Source organism: Archocentrus centrarchus, chromosome 2, assembly GCF_007364275.1.
Source record: "Archocentrus centrarchus isolate MPI-CPG fArcCen1 chromosome 2, fArcCen1, whole genome shotgun sequence".
Taxonomy (NCBI): domain Eukaryota; kingdom Metazoa; phylum Chordata; class Actinopteri; order Cichliformes; family Cichlidae; genus Archocentrus; species Archocentrus centrarchus.
This window is the reverse complement of record NC_044347.1, coordinates 14,644,957-14,664,551: the sequence shown is the minus strand read 5'-3', so window position 1 is coordinate 14,664,551 and position 19,595 is coordinate 14,644,957. Positions and strand designations below refer to the sequence as shown.

General features: G+C 43.4%; 1 protein-coding gene across 1 annotated transcript in view; it reads left to right on the top strand.

The window, feature by feature from the left end:
* The window catches only part of unc80 (unc-80 homolog (C. elegans)), a 57,508-nt gene continuing 37,913 nt past the window's right edge, over positions 1-19,595 (top strand). The window contains 16 exon segments of the mRNA XM_030749581.1: positions 1-201; positions 606-654; positions 1,000-1,156; positions 2,016-2,356; positions 2,826-2,949; positions 5,000-5,064; positions 5,342-5,487; positions 8,474-8,747; positions 8,854-8,988; positions 9,070-9,286; positions 11,090-11,230; positions 14,360-14,628; positions 14,924-15,271; positions 15,363-15,494; positions 15,992-16,139; positions 18,591-18,739. Coding sequence (XP_030605441.1) covers positions 110-201; positions 606-654; positions 1,000-1,156; positions 2,016-2,356; positions 2,826-2,949; positions 5,000-5,064; positions 5,342-5,487; positions 8,474-8,747; positions 8,854-8,988; positions 9,070-9,286; positions 11,090-11,230; positions 14,360-14,628; positions 14,924-15,271; positions 15,363-15,494; positions 15,992-16,139; positions 18,591-18,739 — 2,787 coding nt within the window. The 5' untranslated portion in view covers positions 1-109.

Sequence of the window (19,595 nt, the reverse complement as noted above, 5' to 3'; positions counted from 1 at the left end):
ATGTCGTGAAGAGGGAAGCTCGCTGGTCACCTGGGCAGAGCCAGCAGCCGCCTCCGCCGCGCGTCCCGGTGATCGCACATAGGCAGGCGGGCACGCAGGTCCGGCCAAAATGGTGAAGAGGAAAAGCCTGGATGAAAACGAGCCGGAGTGCGGGAAGGGAATACCGTTCCCGATCCAGACCTTCCTGTGGAGGCAAACCAGGTTAGTGACATTGATAACAGGTGTTTGCCGATGGTGAAAATGAGGGGGACGAAGGGTTTGTCTCTGCCTCACACATCAGATTTTGATCCTGAGAGGCGTCAAAATAGATGTACTACATGTTTGTGTGAATGAGAAACCCTGTCACTGAGTGTCAGCTCATTGACTGTTTCAAATGGAGGAAGATGGGGATGTACATTTCTGTGAGGTGTTAACTGTGAATGGATACAGATTATATGATGTCACACCTGTAAAATTTACCAAAAAAAAAAAGTGGGCCACATAAACAAAATCGTCTGCTGCAGTGACATCTGCTCCTGTATGTCATGCACAGCATGGAGATTTAATAGTCTATAACCTACATTTGTCTTTTTTTCTATCACAAGCATTTTGTTTATATCTTTCAGTGCATTTCTGCGGCCAAAGTTGGGAAAACAGTATGAGGCATCTTGTGTGGTAAGTCATTTCATAATACCATGCTCACGATGAGAGGAAATAATCGCTTCCCTTCCCAGTAATCTGTTTTTACCTTAATGCACCTGCAAATCAAGTGAGCTCTTGATTTTACATTTAGCAAATTAGTTTTGCCCTCTGCTTCCTCCCATTACCCGGGAGCTAGACTCATATCCATAATGACGCTTCTCCAGATCCCTTTGGATCTAAACAGAGCCGCCACTGTCTCTCCCACAGGCATTTCCTTGCTTGGGGCCATGTGGGACACTTAGTCAAAGAAAGAGGCTTAAGTTCCCCGCCTGATGTCTCTCTTCTCCTCTTTTTACTCTCCCTTGGCTGCCTCCCCAGTCCTTTGAGCGGGTGCTGGTGGAGAACAAGCTCCACGGGCTGTCGCCGGCCCTGTCAGAGGCGATCCAGAGCATCTCCCGCTGGGAGCTCGTCCAGGCGGCGCTGCCTCACGTACTCCATTGCACCTCCATCCTGCTGTCTAACAGGAACAAGCTGGGTGAGGACACGCAGGACACAAATCGCCGCTGCTTTAGGCAGTCGAGTTGACAGCTTTATCCAGGTTGTACTCATTCATCAAAGCACAAAATTGGATGTTTCTTTCAGTTTCAGAGCAGGCTGGTTTTAGAGCACAGTCCATCACGGTTAATAACAGAGCATCACCTAAACGGGCAGAAAGGAAACTGATAGAATTAACATTATATAAGAGGAATAGTTAAGACAAAAAGTGTTAAACACAATTTCCTAAAGGAATCTAAATCCACAAGTTATGCAGCTGACAAGCACATGAGATAAAGAAAAGCAGCAAATCCTTCCATGTGACACGCTTGAAAGAGGTGATGTTTGGTGCAGAGTACAAGTTTTCAAATTATTTAGCTGGAGGTGGTAGACTTTTAACTAAATTGTTAAATGGCTCCAGGTGGAAATCACTGGTGCCTCACACTGCCTCACTGGTGCCTGGGGTCAGATTCTGTGTGAAGCTTGCATGTTGTCCTTGAAGGTTTTCTCTGTGGGAGCTCAGGTTTCAAGCAAAAACATGCTAGATTACTTCTCCTGTCACTATGCCCTTGACCAAAGCACTGGCTTAGAGCTGGGGTTGGTCCCTGTGTGCAGCATAAAGGCTGCCCACTGTGCTCTACGAACAGGCACCTGCATATGAATATGAAGAGTCTATAAGCGTTCAAGATTTTTGGCAGTGGAAGGTTTCTGGCCTTCAGAACTTCAACTGTAAGTGGACTAAAGCCAGGAACCAGTCACAGTTCAGCAGACAGTCCATATGGAGACCAAAATATGCGTTGAACTGGCTGAAATGCAGCCTCAAGCATTATCTGTGTGTTTGTCTTTTGGTTACATCAAAGGTCACCAAGACAAGCTGGGCGTGGCCGAGACCAAGCTGCTCCACACACTGCACTGGATGCTGCTGGAGGCTCCGCAGGAGTGCAACCATGAGCCCAGCCTGAGCCACGGCTGGTCCAGGGGCAGCAGCAGCAGCGCCTTTCTCCAGCCCATGGGGAACCAGGGTTCCTCCCCGGGAGCTCCTAGCTCCTGCTCTGGCTCGGCCCTGGGTGGATTAGGACAACAGCACAGCGGCTCCCTGGTGGAGGAGGATGAGCACACTCGCACCAAGCTGTTCCAAAAGAGCATGGCCACAGTGGAGCTGTTCGTGTTCCTGTTTGCGCCGCTTGTTCATCGGATAAAGGTCTGTGACTGCTGATACAAATGTGTACAGCCTTGGAATTGATTTTTGCAACAGAGAGCCAAGATACCAGGCTGACACATGCATCGTTACTCAGCAGTGTTAGTCTATTTCTACCAAACAAATAATGACTTTCTCAAGGAAATTTTGAGATGAAATTAATTTTAGCAGCCCTGAGTTGCTTCATTCAGTCATGACTCCAATGCCAAGCACTCCACCCACAGTCAGCATCACCATATATCTATTGATCTGTGTGTGCAAACAGATAAAAGGGTCAGCTTATATTACTCCTGGGAGTGCACTGTTTCACAGCTGTGCAGTGAATTACTGTCTTGTCAGCATGTTGTAACAGAAGTGTAAGAATCTTAACAACACAAAACATTTAAGCAAGATAGAACAGTTGTTGATTGTTGTTTACAAGTTGCTTTTTGAGAGAAAAAAAAAAAAAAGCTAAATATGTCACATTTTTTAGGAGTCGGACCTGACCTTCCGACTAGCCAGTGGTCTGGTAATATGGCAGCCAATGTGGGAGCACCGCCAGCCTGACATCCCTGCCTTTACTGCCCTCATCAAACCTATCAGAAACATTGTGACAGGTGAAGAGATTCCCACTTATACCTCCATGAAGCCCATAAAGACAGTGGTTCCTGACCTTTTTCTTAAGATGTACCCAGACAGCTATTCCAGATGTTCCTCCTTAACATCTTTCATGATTGAATATGTGCAACAGATCCCATCTTAAACTGGATCTGAGCAACTTTTAGCTTAGTATTTCTCAATTATAGTTAACAGTTTCAGCTGTCTTACTATTTCAACTATTCATTTAACAGCCACTCATTTAATTGTGTTTAGTGATTATTTTCAAATGTTTGTGTTATTTTTGTCTAGTTAGCGAACAACGTAAACAGTTTAACACTTCATTTTTTGTTGATTTTTCAAACTGTTAATTCACAAAGTTAGCTCTGATTCTAACAAAAAAATTGACATTTTATTCTTAGCTTTAGCTAACTGCTGTATTTCAACTGTTTATCTGTTACATTAAGCTAATGTGTCACTTGTGCAGTTAGCTCACATTTTTGAGTATTTAGCTGTCTGTCCTTTTTTTTTGCTATTTCAACTGCTAATCCATACAGTTAGCTAATATTTTACTTTTAGCAAAATAATTTTTCCCTTAACTTTTGCTTCTATATTTAAAATGTTTTCCATTATTTAGGTAAAAGTTTTGTTTGTACTCTTAGCCAACCGTTTGGACTGTTTGTTCTTGCCTTTTCGCTGTTACACTGAAAAGCTACAGTTACACTAGGAAAAACAGTGGTTAAAGACTATAGCATGACCCAAATTATTGCAACAATGTGCAATGAACTTGCGACCTCGTTGCGTTTGAAATGGTTGCTTCGAAGATGGAGACCTGAGGAATATACTTTGAAGGAAGCTCAAGACAGCCAGGCTTCCTTTGCTTTTGCTGGCTTGACAAAACCTAAAAGCCGGGTTGGCGATAACGGGCATCACAATGCTGGTTATGAACTCTCTCTGTTAAGCAGGCTGTTGTGCTTCAAGCTCTGTGCACTCTCAAATAAAAAGGGGCATTTCATGGGTCATGTGAGTGGTAAAATAAGCATTTTAATTCAAGTTAATTATTTTATTGCTGAGTGCATTCTCAGTGCTTGCTGTTTATTTCTAAGGTAACAAATACACATTAAAGCACTGAAACCTTTCTGCCTAATAAAGGAGACATGGAAATTGCTTTAGTTTGTCGACAGATCGGAGTGAAATTGCATTTTTAGAATCAAGCATAACAAGATTTATGGGTTTTCTGCATCACCAAATGAATACATGCACATTCCTGTGACAATGCGTTGCACTTCATTCAACTTGCACATATAAAATGTATCCCCCAAGCAGACAATCTATAATGCATTTAAAACATGCTGAAAATAAAAGAATAACAGAAAATGTGGTGCTTCTAGCAGATTTTAAACTGAAACACAACCAGCTCCCAACCAATCACTCATCTGTCTGAGAGTGACTGCAATTGTTTGACAACAGGTTGCCTCCCACCACCTATGCAATTGCAATGCGATCAAAAGTGGTTACCCAGAGGTTGGGGTTGGTGCACGCTCAACCTCTGCGTAACCAGTTAGTCACTGACAGCAAAAAAAAAAAAAATTCAGTGCAGTGACCAAGCAAGCATGCCATCCTTTTTTTGCTCTAGTGTGACTGAGCTATAACGTGAGGTAACAAATTTACACTTTTATCTTGTCTTTGCGTTTAAACAATGTTTTTCTAGTTCTGTATATGTAAACAATCTAAAAAATATATATTTTTGATCCCAAACAAAAAAACACACTGTTGTAGAACAAAAAATCATTCTAAAATCCACAAAAGCAAAGTTTGACCCGAATAATGGACATTTTCTGTTACATCCTGTTACATAGTGTAATCCATAATGTTAGCTAACAATTTAACTCATAGGTCCGCTCAACTCTTCAGTTACTGTAGTACTAATCATTCCAAGTATCCACTGCCTGCTGCAGAAGAACCCCCTGGGGTACTTGTACCCCTGGTTGGGAATTACTGCTTTAAGAGATAATCTATTTTTATTTGTTCACAATTAAGACGTGTAATCTGTTATGCCTGTCTCAACAGCAAAGAGGAACTCCCCAGTCAACAACCAGTGCAGCCCCTGTGGATCAGGGAACCCGGGTCCCATGGTGAGCTAACATTTTTAGCCCAGATCTTGTCAGATTCTGCTTCCCATGTTGATTGAATGTGCTCAGGCAAGAGTCTGAGGCTTCTTCCCCTCCCCTTTTCAATGCTCCCCCTGGGGCTGGCTGTTAATATTCATTAGCATGGTGAGCAGGGGTCATGACAGAAACCACACTCCAACCTCAGAGCCATTAATTATCAGGAACTGACTGCCTGTCTGTCTTCCTGCCTGGAAATCGACCCATCTATGGTATCTATCCATCTTTCTCTTCCCGCCCACAGGGCTTCCAGGTGGTTTGCGAAGCCGCCCAATCCGATTCCTCCTCCACGTCGGCCGGGGAGCAGAGCTGTCGTCGTGGTAACTCAGTGGAGAAAGGTGGCCCTTCTCAACAGCAACCCCCACTGGTCAAAGGCCCTTCCAAGAAAAAGTGAGCATTCTGTTGTTCAGTTTCCCCTCAAGAAGCGGTGAGATGGTTTGCTGGTGCATCATGGATTGTTGATTATGGGGTCACATTGAAGCATCATTCAGGCTTGATGCACTGAGTTGGAGAGAGCCTTTTTTTCAACTTTACTCACCAAACAAACAAATATTACCATGGAGGAAATCATGCAAGTGAACCCCATTAATCTTTTCTTTTTAATTTATAATGATCAATATCACACGTGCTGCTTTCAGAAAACCTCTCACAGATGACAAATTTTTCTGTAATGCAGCCAGTTGTGGGTTGAAGCAGCGCAGAAGGGATTTATAAGTGACCCACGCTGACACGGAGCTGGTGGCATCATCTTGTTGATGGCTAAACACTGAGCCCCATGGCAGCGTCTGTCAAACACACTGCACCACACAGCTCGCTCCACCAGCTTGTGATGAGCTGGGGTATATGAATAGATCCTCCTTCCCCTGTGTAATATGTTGCTTCAAGCAGTACTGTCTCCTCACTCAACACACACACACACGCACGTGCATGCACACACACACACTCACAGAGCTCTTTTCCTGCTTGTGCATCAGCAGACCCATGTGACATTTGCCCACATAACCAGGGTAATTACGCTGAAGTAATGTGCTACATGTCTAATGCTGGCAGAGTCCCTGGCCTGGCACGACACGGCCTGGCTTGATTTGGTGTGCCCAGGGCAATTCTTCACTGCCAGGGCCATGCTTAGTCTCTCAAGCTCAAGCAAAATTGCAATTACACCAAATCCGATGTGCAAAGATTCCCCTGATAACCACCTGAAAACATTTGCATTCTGTACATGGGGTGTGGGTGTTTCTAAGTTCATCACTGTAGGTTTGTTTCCATCCTAACCGGAGAGAGGTTCATAAGCCATCCACTGCTCATCTCAGTTCATTCTGACAACCAAACATGTCGCTCCAACACTTTTTCGTGATCCTTCTGACAGCCGGCAGCTGGCTGAAAATCAAAACAAGCCCGGAACACCCCACGCCCCCGCCCCTCTCCCTCGAGCCAATTATATCCTCACATATCCGAACACCAAAGGGTTTGAGCAGCGGTCACATGGTAATGGATTTATCCCTACTGTTTTCCTGCTTAATGATGACAGATTAATTGCTTTCTTCTTGTGTGTGGTGGGACTTTCAGGCTGACTGTGGGACCGAGGAAGACAGTGAGCTGAATGTAAATTAGATGTGCAGAAAGGGAGACGTTTGGCATTTGAAGGGATTTATTTCTTGCTTTCCTGACCAAAAATAATTTTTTTTTTTTTTTTTCATTAGCTCAGGGTTTATATTTACATCTGCCCGTCACCACGTTGCGCACACGCGCCTCTGCAATGTACCGCGCAGATAAAATCATTTCCGGCATCAGGGTCCTGTGATTAATGCAGTTTACTCATCCCCGCAATCCGCGCCACCTCTCGCAGCACTGCTGTTGCTGAGGCAGTTTCTATGGCAACCGCTGGTTGCTGCATCCTCTCCTACCGCATGGAGTCGGAGGACCGGGGCGGCTGTCGTCACTCGGTCTCTGTGGCAACCTGACACAACAGCAGTAGGCAGAGTGTGTGTGTGTGTGTGTGTGTGTGTGTGTGTGTGTGTGTGTGCGTGTGTGTGTCGGCTAGACGGTGAAACATGATACAGCCTCCCTCTGCTGTCCGCTCTCAAAGTGATTCATGTAGATATCGACCATCGCTTCCTGCTCCATTTATTACAGCAGCCGGGATTAAATGCCCTGCTCTGTCTGCCTCTCTTATAGTATCAATATGTTTCTTCACAGTTTGCGGCACTCCTCTGCAGCTCGCCGACTGCTGACCTTCATTCCGGCTTATTTATAGTGGACTCACGTAGGCTGAAGCTCCCCCTCTCTCTTTCTCGCTCTCTCTGTCTCCGCTCCTCTTCCAATGATGCTGAAGGGGGGCTCTGCCCTTGTTTATCATCCTCCTTTGATGCATTATTAATGAAGCAACGTGGCGGGAGTTGATGGCAGGCTCGTATAACACAAAAGGCCGTGATGTACTGTAATTGCATTTGTAGTTATGTGACAGCACAGAATCTATTGTGATACCTTTTGGCATTATTGTCATGATATTCAATTTAGTACTTATTAGGCAGTTTACTGTAGAGTCACTTTTACTGCATGTATCTGTTCTTCATTGCCTTGGCATTCCACAATTTGTTCTTCAACGTTCATTTTCTTTACCTGCTGCTATTAACCACTTGTATTGAGGTTTCTAATGTGAGCATGCACAATTTGCTCTAGAGTTGTCCATCATATTGGGCGTGATACCAAACACCAGTTGCTAGGAAAAATGTGTATTCCTCGACTGGTTGGCAGTGATTCTTGGAGGTTTCTGGCTGTTGCTGGAAGAAATCGATTGCAAAGAAAGTGCTGCACCCAAAACAAGCTCCAAGTGATTGCTTTGGTTGGTAGCAGAATGCCACGGTTGCCTGTAGGTTTTCACTTTTGTCTGCATATACTCACCAACTACCAGGCCAACATGTTTCTAAGTGCACAGCCACCTCCTGTGCTCTGTATGGGGGCTTTGCTGCAACTCTCCCCACCTTTTAGCACTGCTTTGTGTTTTCTCTAATGTGGCTCCCTCTCTTCATTCACCTTCTGACTTTCACAGTCACCACAAGGGCCTGATTTCTTCAGTATACCTTAAAGTAATAAAACAGAGCTTAATTTTGACACGCCAATAATTCCCACTCAATAGAAGAAGTTCCTGCAGTGTAAGAACTACTGTTTATGGCAAGAAACCAATTTTAATAAGACTGCTGAAATTATTAAGAGCTCTTTTCTAGGTGGGTTTATGAACTCTATCCTTGATTGATGTTATAGATTGATTTACTCTGTATGTGTAAAAAGGAGGATTTAAAAAAAAATCTAACTTCATCAGTCTGGTTTAAAAGGGTGAACCTATGAAACTTATTTTGTTTCCTCCCGCTTCCTCCAGGACATCAGCCCCTGCCGGCCTGCCAGTATCTTTGGCCCAGCGGGCACGTTATGCCACTTACTTTGACGTGGCCGTGCTGCGTTGCCTGCTGCAACCACACTGGACGGAGGAGGGTGTGCACTGGGCCTTGATGTACTACCTGCAGCGCCTCAGGCAGATCCTGGAGGAGAGGCCCGAACGCCCCCCAGAGCCCCTTGTCGCGCCTCTGCCACGGCCACGCAGCAGCTCCATGGTGGCTGCAACACCCTCGCTGGTCAACACCCACAAGACTCAGGTCGTTCATTAAACACAGCTGTCACTGATTCGCCTCCATGTCATCTTGAGGATGTCCATGTTGCTCTCACAGCTTCTTTACCTTTGCCCTCTGCTTTGTTTTGCAGGACATGAGTTTAAAATGCAATGAAGAGGGAAAATCTCTGAGCACAGAGACCTTTGCAAAGGTGTCTCTGACTAACCTTCGTCGACAGGCTGTCCCTGACCTGTCCTCTGACCTGGGCATGAACATCTTCAAGAAGGTCAGAGACCGACCTTGTGTTTTAATTAAACAAAAATGATAACTAAAGATTCTGAAAGAGAGGATTGTTGTTCTGCTTCAGTTTAAGAACCGTCGTGAGGACCGCGAGCGAAAGGGCTCCATCCCCTTCCATCACGCGGGTAAGAAGCGTCAGCGTCGTATGGGGGTTCCCTTCCTGCTGCACGACGACCACCTGGACGTCTCTCCCACCCGCAGCACCTTCTCCTTCGGAAGCTTCTCTGGCCTGGGCGACGACAGGCGGGCTCTGGAGCGCGGAGGCTGGCAGGCCACCATCATGGGTAGGCAGAATGAGACTGCATGCCACCAGTTTGTAGTCTTGCTTCCACTCCACTGAGCTTTCATGAGTCAGAGGATTTTGTCTGGATCTGGCTGTCAGCTAGTGAATTAGGTCACTTCATTAACATTGGTATTTCTCACTGAGTAGTGAGATTAACATTCGCTCAAGGCACAAAGACAGTTATTATTTTTATTATTATCCAGAGTTAGTGACTTTTTAAAGCCTCATTTCCATGAAACTGCTCGCCTCTTTTACCATGCAGTTACAAAATTTAAAATTTCAAATAGCCGGTTACTATATAAATATGAGATTCTTCTTATGCTGTTTAAAGTGACACTAAAGTTTTATGCAATAGAGACAGAGCACAACATGCTATAATTTGAAAATGGCGCCCACTGGAAGAGAAAACTGTTGGTCGCATTGTTTGCAACTGAGAATAGAAATTCTAATAAAAGGCCTGTAGCTCCCTGAAAACATTAGATATCACAATTCAAATGATTTTTAGCTTTAAGAAAACTGATCCACTGATACAAGGCAGGATGGATCCATGCTTTCATGTTTACCCCAAATTCTGACGCTATCACCCAAATATTGCAGCAGAAATCAAAACTCATCAGACCAGGCAACATTTTTCCAGTCTTCCTTTGTCCAATTTTGATGAGCCTGTGTGAACTGTAGCCTTAGTTGACTGTTCCTAACTGAGAGGAGTGGCACCTGGTGAGGTCTTCTGCTGCTGTAGCTCATCTGCTTCAAGGTTTCACAGAGGTGTTGTGTGTTCTTCTGTCTACCTTGGTTGTAACAAGTATGTAGAACAACCATTAGAGTTACTGTTGCCTTCCTATCAGCTCAAAGCAGTCTGGCCATTCTCCTCTGACCTTGAAACAGGGCATTTTCACCCAGAGAACTGCAGCTCATTAGATCTTTTCTCCGTCTTTGGACCGTGGGGAAAAATCCCAGTAGATCTGCAGTTTCTGAAATTCTCAGTCAAGCTGCTCTGACACCAGCAACCATGCCACATTCATAAATCCCCTGTCTTCTCCATTTTGATGTTCAGTTTTAACTTCAGCAGGTTGTCTTGACCATATATAATGTGGCTGTCAGCTGACTGTCTTTTCTCCACGATTAGTCTCGGTTGAAAAATAGTTCCAAAATGGAAAGTTGTGCACACCTCAGCGTCTGCTGCACATGTTGCCTTGATCTTCTTGTTAGACTTTGTAGCACAAGAATTAGTTCATATTAGATTCAATAATTTATTGTCATTATACGTCAAGACATACAATGAGATTACATTCCAGAAAACCCATCCAAGAAATACAACCAACAAAATATCGGAAAAAATTAAACAAAACACTTCTGATAGAGAGTAGAGAACACCAAGAAAAGGAACAGAGAGGCACATATACGCATGCGTCACAGGTTCATAATGCTGTGACAGTCCAGAAAGGCTCAGTTTTTCAGTGTGGCAGCTTATAAGAAGTTTTCAGGCATTATTCGATGAAACTGACAGGGGAGGAACTTGGGATATAAAGTCGGTGGAGAACCGTGGTGAATGGATGCAGCTGGAGAAATGTTTAACTGTGAGCTCAACAAACACCAAAGCCCACAGAGACAGACACTCGGGGGTACGCAAGACCGAAATGCACTCTGTCTCTCTGGGCTTTGATGATTGCTGAGCTAGAAGTTAATCGTTTTTCAGCAGCATCTGGTGTCCACTGTTTCTAAAAAAAAAAAAAAAAAGAACGAAATGTATTTGGTTGTTTTGTTGCTGATCTGAAACGTGTCCATTTGTTGCATCACTTTCCAGGCAAATTCACACGGCGGGGCAGCACGGACACAGCTGCAGATGCAGACAGCCTGAGCGCCAAACACTCTCATTCCCACCACTCGCTGCTCCGGGACATGCCCGACCACTCCAACAGCCACAGCGATAACACCGTCAAGGAGGGTAAGGAGAAAGCTTAAATGTGGACCAGAGCAGGTAGTTGAGAACACCTACAGTTAAAATCCTACATGTTACAACACCTAAAGGAGTCTTAAAAGGGACATATTATGAGTTTCATAATTTTCTGTCATATATACACTTAAAATGATAGATGCTCATATAAGACAAGGCCAGAGTTTCAAATAATGAGCTGTGTAATAATCCCAGTGAACTCAGACTGCTCTAAATGCTTGGGTTCAGACAGTTTTTTTATACTCGTAGAGAGAAGATATGCCTAATGTGGTCATCTCAGAGCACCCAATCAGAAGAAAGTTGGATTAAAGTGAGTGGGATTTCAGACAGTGGATGAACTGAGGGGCTGCACCAAGTCCCATTATGAGATAAATAAGCATTATTTTGAACCACGAACCACACAAAACTACTCAGGTAGAGTCTAAGAATAAAAATATGGAGCTGGAAATTAGTATAGTAAGTAGACCAATGATGATGATTTGTCTTTTGTATATATAACTAATCAACAGAACATTGAGGATGTTACTCACACAGTTTAAATACTGCCTTTTGTTGGTCCTTGGTCAAATAAAAAATAAAAAATGTAACGCCAGCATACAACAGTGATTGAGGTCCAAATCAAAATTAGCTCCCAGAGAGGCTGGCAGAGTGTAAGAAGAACAGCAAACATGCACTTTATTTGTAAGTAAAGCAAAATAAACACATTACCAACTGATGATCATATTACTGTCCATCAGCTACAAGAAAGGGAGTTCAGATGCTGCCGGCTCCTCTGAGGCCCGCTGAGCAGAGCAGAAATAGGACAGGATTATATAACAGCAATATTGCTGTGACAATGCTAATTTACACACAAACTACACACACAATAAGAGCGCTGGCTTTAGACTCTGATCCACACTGCATCGCATGCTTTCTTTTGGGTTTAGCGAGACAGGAGATAAACATAGTTGGGACTGAATTTGAAATGAATTTGCAGAGATTGAACCCAAACAGTATATATGAGTAGAGGAAACAAGTAGCTGTTATAGAAATAACTAAACTCAAATACAAGAATGAAATGGCCTCTTTTCTTTTACACACATGGCCTTCCAAATGAACCATTCTTACTTCTGTATTGCTTGCCAGATGCAGCAGCAGGGTGAACAAGCTGTTCCTGAGATGGTTATTGTCTTTTAGTGTCCTTTGGGCTCTGAGCAGACACCTCACCTAATCTCTATCATTGACCCAGTGAATCAAATCACCCACCAGAGCCTCCCAGTTTTCAGCTGTTCAAATCCCATCCCAGTTAATGCTGTTTCCAGTTCGGATGCTTTCTATTGCTTCTCTGTAAAAGCTAACAAGAATTCTTTGTGTGCTGCAACACTACAGTAACACATTAATCATTAAAGGTACAGTCAGCAATTTTTTTTAAAAGAAAAAAAAGGATATTGTACTCATAAATATACATAAATCACTTTGTAGTTATGTCAAATTGATGCATTCTCATGAACGTATAATTAAAAATACACAGGAGCGGGCACCAATTTGTGGACACCGCCATCTTTCCCCACCATCGACTAATCACATTTTGTGGCCGGTCTCTAGCCACATATGTAGCACGGCAAATGCTCAAGTGTTCTAAAAATCGCACTTTCCCTCTGATAAACTGTTTGAATACATTCTCACACCGTATGAGTTACAATGTTACACCCACTTCAAAGACAGTTTCACAAACACCGGCTAACAGCAGCTAACAGAGGCTAACAGCAGCAAAAACAACAGCGCTTACCTACAGAAAAGTTCAGGATATCCTCAACAACTCAATGCAGTAGTACTGTCATTGGTCAGACGTGAGCTTCATGTAGTCGTTGACCTGTACTGGACGCCTTTCACAAGTTTTACAGCCTCCTCTAGAGTAAATAAATGTGGACGCTTCTCAAGTGTTGATATTATTCAAATATGTTAAAATATAGTGTGTACAAATATGTGTTTTTTACACAAACAGTAGTAGAAACACACCAGCCATGGCCATGGGATATAGTCTAATTTTTATTTTTTTGGTCACTCTCTTGGCTGACTGAAGTATATTTGTCCTACTGCAGCCACCGTAGCTAGGATTATGCACTTGAATTGGGAGGGGTAAGAAATCAGAATTCAGTTGACTCCGATCTGCAATCTACTGACATCTAGTGGTGAAAATTTTACACTGTAAGTTTTTTTTGTTTTTGGCCACAGCAGCTTTATATCCAGTGTAGACAGACAGGAAACGGGGGAAAGATAGGGGGAAGACACCCAGGAAAATCAGCGACAAGCCGGGACTCGAACTCACGCCACCCACACCACAAATCGGCATATATATGTGGTCACCTGCTCCACCACCGAGCTACCCGGGCGCCTACACACTGTAACTTTAAAGTCTTTAAATCAACATGCAAGCTTAATTTTTTTATTTTCTACAATGACAATACAGAAAGTAAACAGCAAAACATGTTTCACACTTTTCTTCACAAGTACATCATGGTTTAATCAGCACAACCGTCTGGCTGTCTCATCTCTATCAGGGTGCTGCTGACCACCAAAGCCCAAAAAATAAACCGAAAAGAAGAGAGCAACAGCACATGACATATTACACCATGTTATTATTTATTAAAAAAAACTATGCCAAAATGTAGAAGCAGTGTGTGAAAACTAAGTACACCCTTACTGCTTCTATAGCAAATCAAATGCACTTGAGTAACTGATCATCATCAAGCGTGAGCACCTCTGTGAAAGCTGAAGTTTTGACAGTTTGCTGGTCTGGAGCATTCAGGTGTGTTAACACGATGCCACAATCCTCCTACGAGTGGATGTCCCAGCAAAGTCACCCCAAGGTCAGAATGTGTAATGCTCCAAGAAACTAAAAAAAAAAAAATTAGAAAAAGACTGAACAAGTATGATTTGTTTGGACGGGCTGCCAGGAGAAAGCCTCTTCTCTCTAAAAAGAACATGGCAGCACAGCTTTTGCAGCGACCCGGTCAATGCCCACACCTCAACCTGATTGAAATGCCATAAGAGAGCTGTGCATGAAGAAATTCCCATAAACTTCAAAAATATTATCCAGGACCATACATTAATTAAAATAATTTTTTCTGTTACCTAAAGTTCGATCTCAGATCTCCACCATCACCATGGCAGCATTCAACACAACCGTTGCGTCCTTTAACGTGGGCTACGCCGACTTCTTCACCGAACACATGAAGAAACTCTGCAACCCCGTGGCAGTGCCGGAGATCCCTATAGAGCCACTGGCGTGTGCCAACCTGCCGCGCAGCCTCACCGACTCCTGCATCAACTACTCCTGTCTGGAGGAAGGCGAGAACATCGAGGGGACCAATAACTTTGTGCTCAAAAACGGCATGTTGGACCTCACAGTGAGTAATTTAATTTGCCCCTGGGGCAAATACAGCTATTAGAATTTATGGCCCTATTCTGCTCCTCTAATAACCAGTTATGTCACCAGTGGGAATCTAAACTGAATAATGATGCTTTCCTTTTAAAGTCATAATATGGATGCTTTACAGTTTCCTTTATGGTAGATTTTTCCCTTATTTTCTCACTTGTATTATTGTGAATTTAAGTTTTCAAAATCTAAATGTAAGTTTTCTGGGTCAGACAAAGTTATTCTCTAATTTTCACACTCTTTTTGCCTCCCTCCTTGCAATTTAGGCTGTTTTGCGGGCTCTTTATGCTGTCCTCAGCCACGATATCAGTTCTAGGATCTGCGATGTGGCTCTCAACATCATCGACTGCCTGCTGCAGCTGGGCGTGGTGCCCGACATGGGCAAGAAGCTGTCCAAGCCCGATAACAAGGAGAACCAGGAGGCTCGTGCCAAAGACGCGGCTGCTCAGGGCCTCGGAGGAGTCACCCAGGGAGGAGGGCCAATTGCGGGGGCTGGGGCAGGTGGAGGAGGAGGTGGTGGTGGTGGAGGAGGAGGAGGAGGAGGAGGAAGTGGTGGAGGAAGCGGGCAGGGGAGCAAGGATGATGTGAAGAATAATAAGGATGATGACAAAAAGGTGTGTTCGAACAGGTGTGTTTAGATGTGAGATAATAAATGTGTAGGATGCCTAAATATATCAGCTGTGTGCTTCTCTTTACTGTGAACAGGAAGAGGGTGCTGGCCTCAGCCCCCACCGCCTGGCTTTGACCATGCTCATAAAGATAGTCAAGTCTCTGGGCTGTGCTTACGGCTGTGGTGAGGGCCACCGAGGACTATCAGGAGATCGTCTCAGGATGCAGGTTCGTCTCTGTTTTCTAATTCTTTGAATGTGTGCAAATAAATACAGTTTCTAATGCCGATATCTATCCTTTACCTATTAATTATTTACTGTATTGCTCCTTCAGTGGAATAAAAGTTTAATGAAACTGAAACTCTTTCACTGGGCTGAGTTTCTAACCTCATTGAGAGACAGCTACAGTTCAGTTTTAATTCTGATTGAACATTTTTATTAATAAACAAAAATCAAGCATAGTGTTAGTTGAGACAGACCGCAAAATCAAGCTTAGTCTGTTGGCTCAGCCGGTAGCCTTCTACACATCTGTTTGAAGTTGCTGTAGTTCCTGCAAGCCACTTTGGAACCCACCTCCACTCCAGCTCCATGGATTTTCATGCTATTTTCATCTTTGCTGTCATTGAAGTCTCTTGATCCCTAGCTTGTTTTTAAAACAAAGCAGGTTGACCTCCAAGAACTTTGCTCTTTGCTTAGTAAGTTACTTTAAAAATGTTTTTCTTTCAGGCTCAGAACTGCCTGACCAACCTGTATCAGCTGGACAAGCTTCAGTTTCGCCAGACTATGCGCGAGTACGTCAACAAAGACTCCCTCAATAACATAGTGGACTTCCTGCATGCACTGCTGGGCTTCTGCATGGAGCCCATTACTGACAGTAAGTGCTGCGTGACCTATGTGAGTGTGAGTGTGTGTGATGGGATGGGCCGCAGATACGGTACAGTCACACAGAAAAATATCATACGTGCGCATAACAAGTGCAGAAGTAGGGTGAACAACACTAGTTTTGAATCCTTATGGTGATGGGATTAATACTCAAAAAAGGTTAAATCCTGTGCAGTAGGGCTGAAAACAATTATTTCGATTGTTGATAAATCCAACAGTTATTTATCGATTAATCGCCTTGTCAACGAAAGGTCGGGAAATGCAAATGTTTACAGCCATGTCTGTTATTGAAGTCTTAATGGTACCATGCTCACAGTAACACCGAAAACATCATTTGCACTTGCTAAATAGTAGCATGCTAACATCTGCTGTTTCGCAAGTGTGTTAGCATGTTCACCATTGAGTTTATTGTCTGCATGCTAATTTGCTAGCACTTTGTAAGCACCTGCTAATCAACGTTTCCATCAGCTCAGCGCTAATTTAAATGTTTTTTTTCTTTGCATGCTAACAGGTGAAACTAAGATACTGAACATGCTAACATTGCCCGTCTAAACATCAGCATGCTGGCAGTATATGTGTGAGCATGTTAGCATCTTGAATGATGAATAAATTTAGCATTTTAACTGAAGATTGCAGTGAAAGTTAACAAAATAGAGTGCCACAGGAATGAGTCACACCACTAACAAGTTAGTATTGAGCACTTTTTTTTTTCTGTTTTTTTTTAGTGGCTACCTGAAATAAAATATATGGTTAATATAAAGCTTTGGACAAGCTTTTGTAGTCATATGAAAAAGAAAGCAAACCTTTTTCAAAGTTTTACATATCAGAACATAATTGGAGATCATCTGGTCCTTAGCAGGTCTTAAAATTTGGCAAATACAACCTCTGATGAGCAACAACACATAACATATCAGACTGTGTCATTATTTATTTAATAAAAACTAAGCCAAAATGCAGAAGCAGTGTGTGAAAAAGTTGTTTATGCACAGATCTTAAGGTCCCACAACAGCATTTCAGTCAGCTTGAGGTCTGGACTTTGACTTGGTCATTGCAACAGTTATGCTGTATCATAAACCTATATTTATGATAAACCTGTATTTTTAATCAAAGGCTTAAAAGATTAATCGGTTCAAAATAATTGTTGGGTAATCAAATCACTGTTTCATCATTGCTGTGCCGATATTTACGATCTAGCAAACCCTGTTAGGTTCATTTTACTCAGATCTTTCCCATTAGAAGGTCTAGTGTGGACACTACATTACAAACAATATATATAATATATATGTAATAACACCACATTAAAAGGTAACAATTTTAAGCTCTAGAGTGGTCGACAAAGCTGAATTGTCCTGCCGCTGTCTCACCCCGCACTTCGACTTTGCATTCCAGCGCTATCTCTGTTTATATATGTGTTTCCCCCCTTCTTCCTTCCACTTGTTTCCGCTCCTCCGTGTCCCTTTTTGTCATCCTCCTCCTTCCTCCTGCCTTCCATCCTCCTCCTTTTTCTTCATCCACTTCAACGAGCTGAATCCTACCTTCCTTACTCACTCATCCATTCTGTACACTTGCCAATCCAGAGCTTTGCCCATTACATTCCTGCTCAATCAGTGGTTTTTATCGCTGAGCATTAAGACACATCCTACATGCCAATTCAGTTTTGCACTGGAATTTGAAGCATTTTGCACAAAAGACAATTGGCAAGTTACTGAACCGATGAGTGCTTTAATTTTGAAAGTGAACAGGGCACCTTTGTTTAGTTTTCAGTGTGTGTGTGTGTGTGTGTGTGTGTGTGTGTTATTTTTTTGAGCGTGTGTGCATCTTGGGGTTCACCTCCTCGCGGAGGTGGGGTGCCACTTCCTTTCTGACACCGCCTTACATGTCTGTGCTGGCCTGATGTCAATCAACTTGTGCCCCGCCTCTTTTCTCTTGCAGAGTACGGCAGTGCAGGTGAGAGGTCCAGGAGGGCGAAAAAAGAAACATCGGTAGATACACATGATCAATAATCAATAACAGTTGATAATATAAGCAATAAGATGGCTACACTGACCTGATCAGACCCTTCCCTAGGCACCGCTTTCATTGCTGCACCCCTCACTCTGTCCGAAAAGTGACAAACTCGCCTGCAACCCTAAAAGTTATGGTTGAATCTGGCTCATATTTTGTTGCATAGACAATAAGTTTCATCTAACTGGACCAAGAGAATAAACCCCCAACTGTATGTTTTTAAAGCAGGCCTTAGTCACTTGCATGTATTTCTTACTCCCTACTCAGAATCCTTTTCAGTTTTGCTTCTCCCCCATATGCTTTATGAACCCCTTTCCTTTGCCCCCTCCCCTTCCTCACCTGTTGTTTGGGCTCACTGTTTTATACTCAGTGCTGTCAGCAATGACTAAACCACCTCCTGTGTCATCCACGGTCTCTCCTGCCTCCCTGCTGCTTCCAGACAAGGCGGGCTTCGGAAATAACTTCACCACTGGAGACAACAAATCTGTGGCCCAGAATATGGAGGCCGTGGTGGTGGGCTGCATGTTCAAGTCCCTCATCACCCGCTGCGCCTCGACCACACACGAGCTGCACAGCCCTGAGAACCTGGTGAGTGATGTGTGAAATCGTCTGCGCGTTTGCCTCTCGCTGTTTATTTTTCCAGTTCCCGGAGAGATCGCTTGATTCATTCATTGCTCCACATTAGTTGTACTCCCATTAGATTTATTAGATTAACCGTAGTTAAATTAATGCTTTGTCATACATAATGACAATAATTTGTAATAGACACACTACTTAAGCTGTTCTCTGGTCTGTTAGTACATATATTTTCTATACAGACTTATCCAGTGTAATTTATTTATATTTTGCTTCCAAGCAGCCAGACTTTCTTGTCATTTTTTAAAGCAACATTTGTCATTTTCTTGAGCAACAATTCTCCAAACTTTGTGAAGGTCCTTCAAAGCTTTTCTTTGGACATTGGCTGCTTTTTTACTCATTTTCAGTCCAGTCCTTTTACCTGACCATTTTCAGAGGGATGTTTTCTTTTTGTTTAACTACTTTCCGCTGACTCATGAATCATTCAAGCATAAAAAGGCAACTACCGTATTTTCCGGAGTATAAGTCGCACTTTTTTTCATAGTTTGGCTGGGGGTGCGACCTATACTCCGGAGCGACGTATATGTGACATTTATAACACATGAACCAAAATACTCCAGCCACTTGACATCTCCGTGAACCGGAGCTTTAAGGCAGTCTTGCGTAACCTGTGGGCGCAGTGGATGATGGATGGAGAGCACAGCTTAACGGCAACTGGGAGAATGCGCCACCCAACTTTCCTGGAAGTCATTGGATGGATCAAGAAAACATGGGCTTCAGTGACAACCAAACCATCCTGTTGGGATTCAGAAAGGCTGGAATAATTGGAACTGCAGCTGACGACGAGTCTGACTAACGCGACACAGAA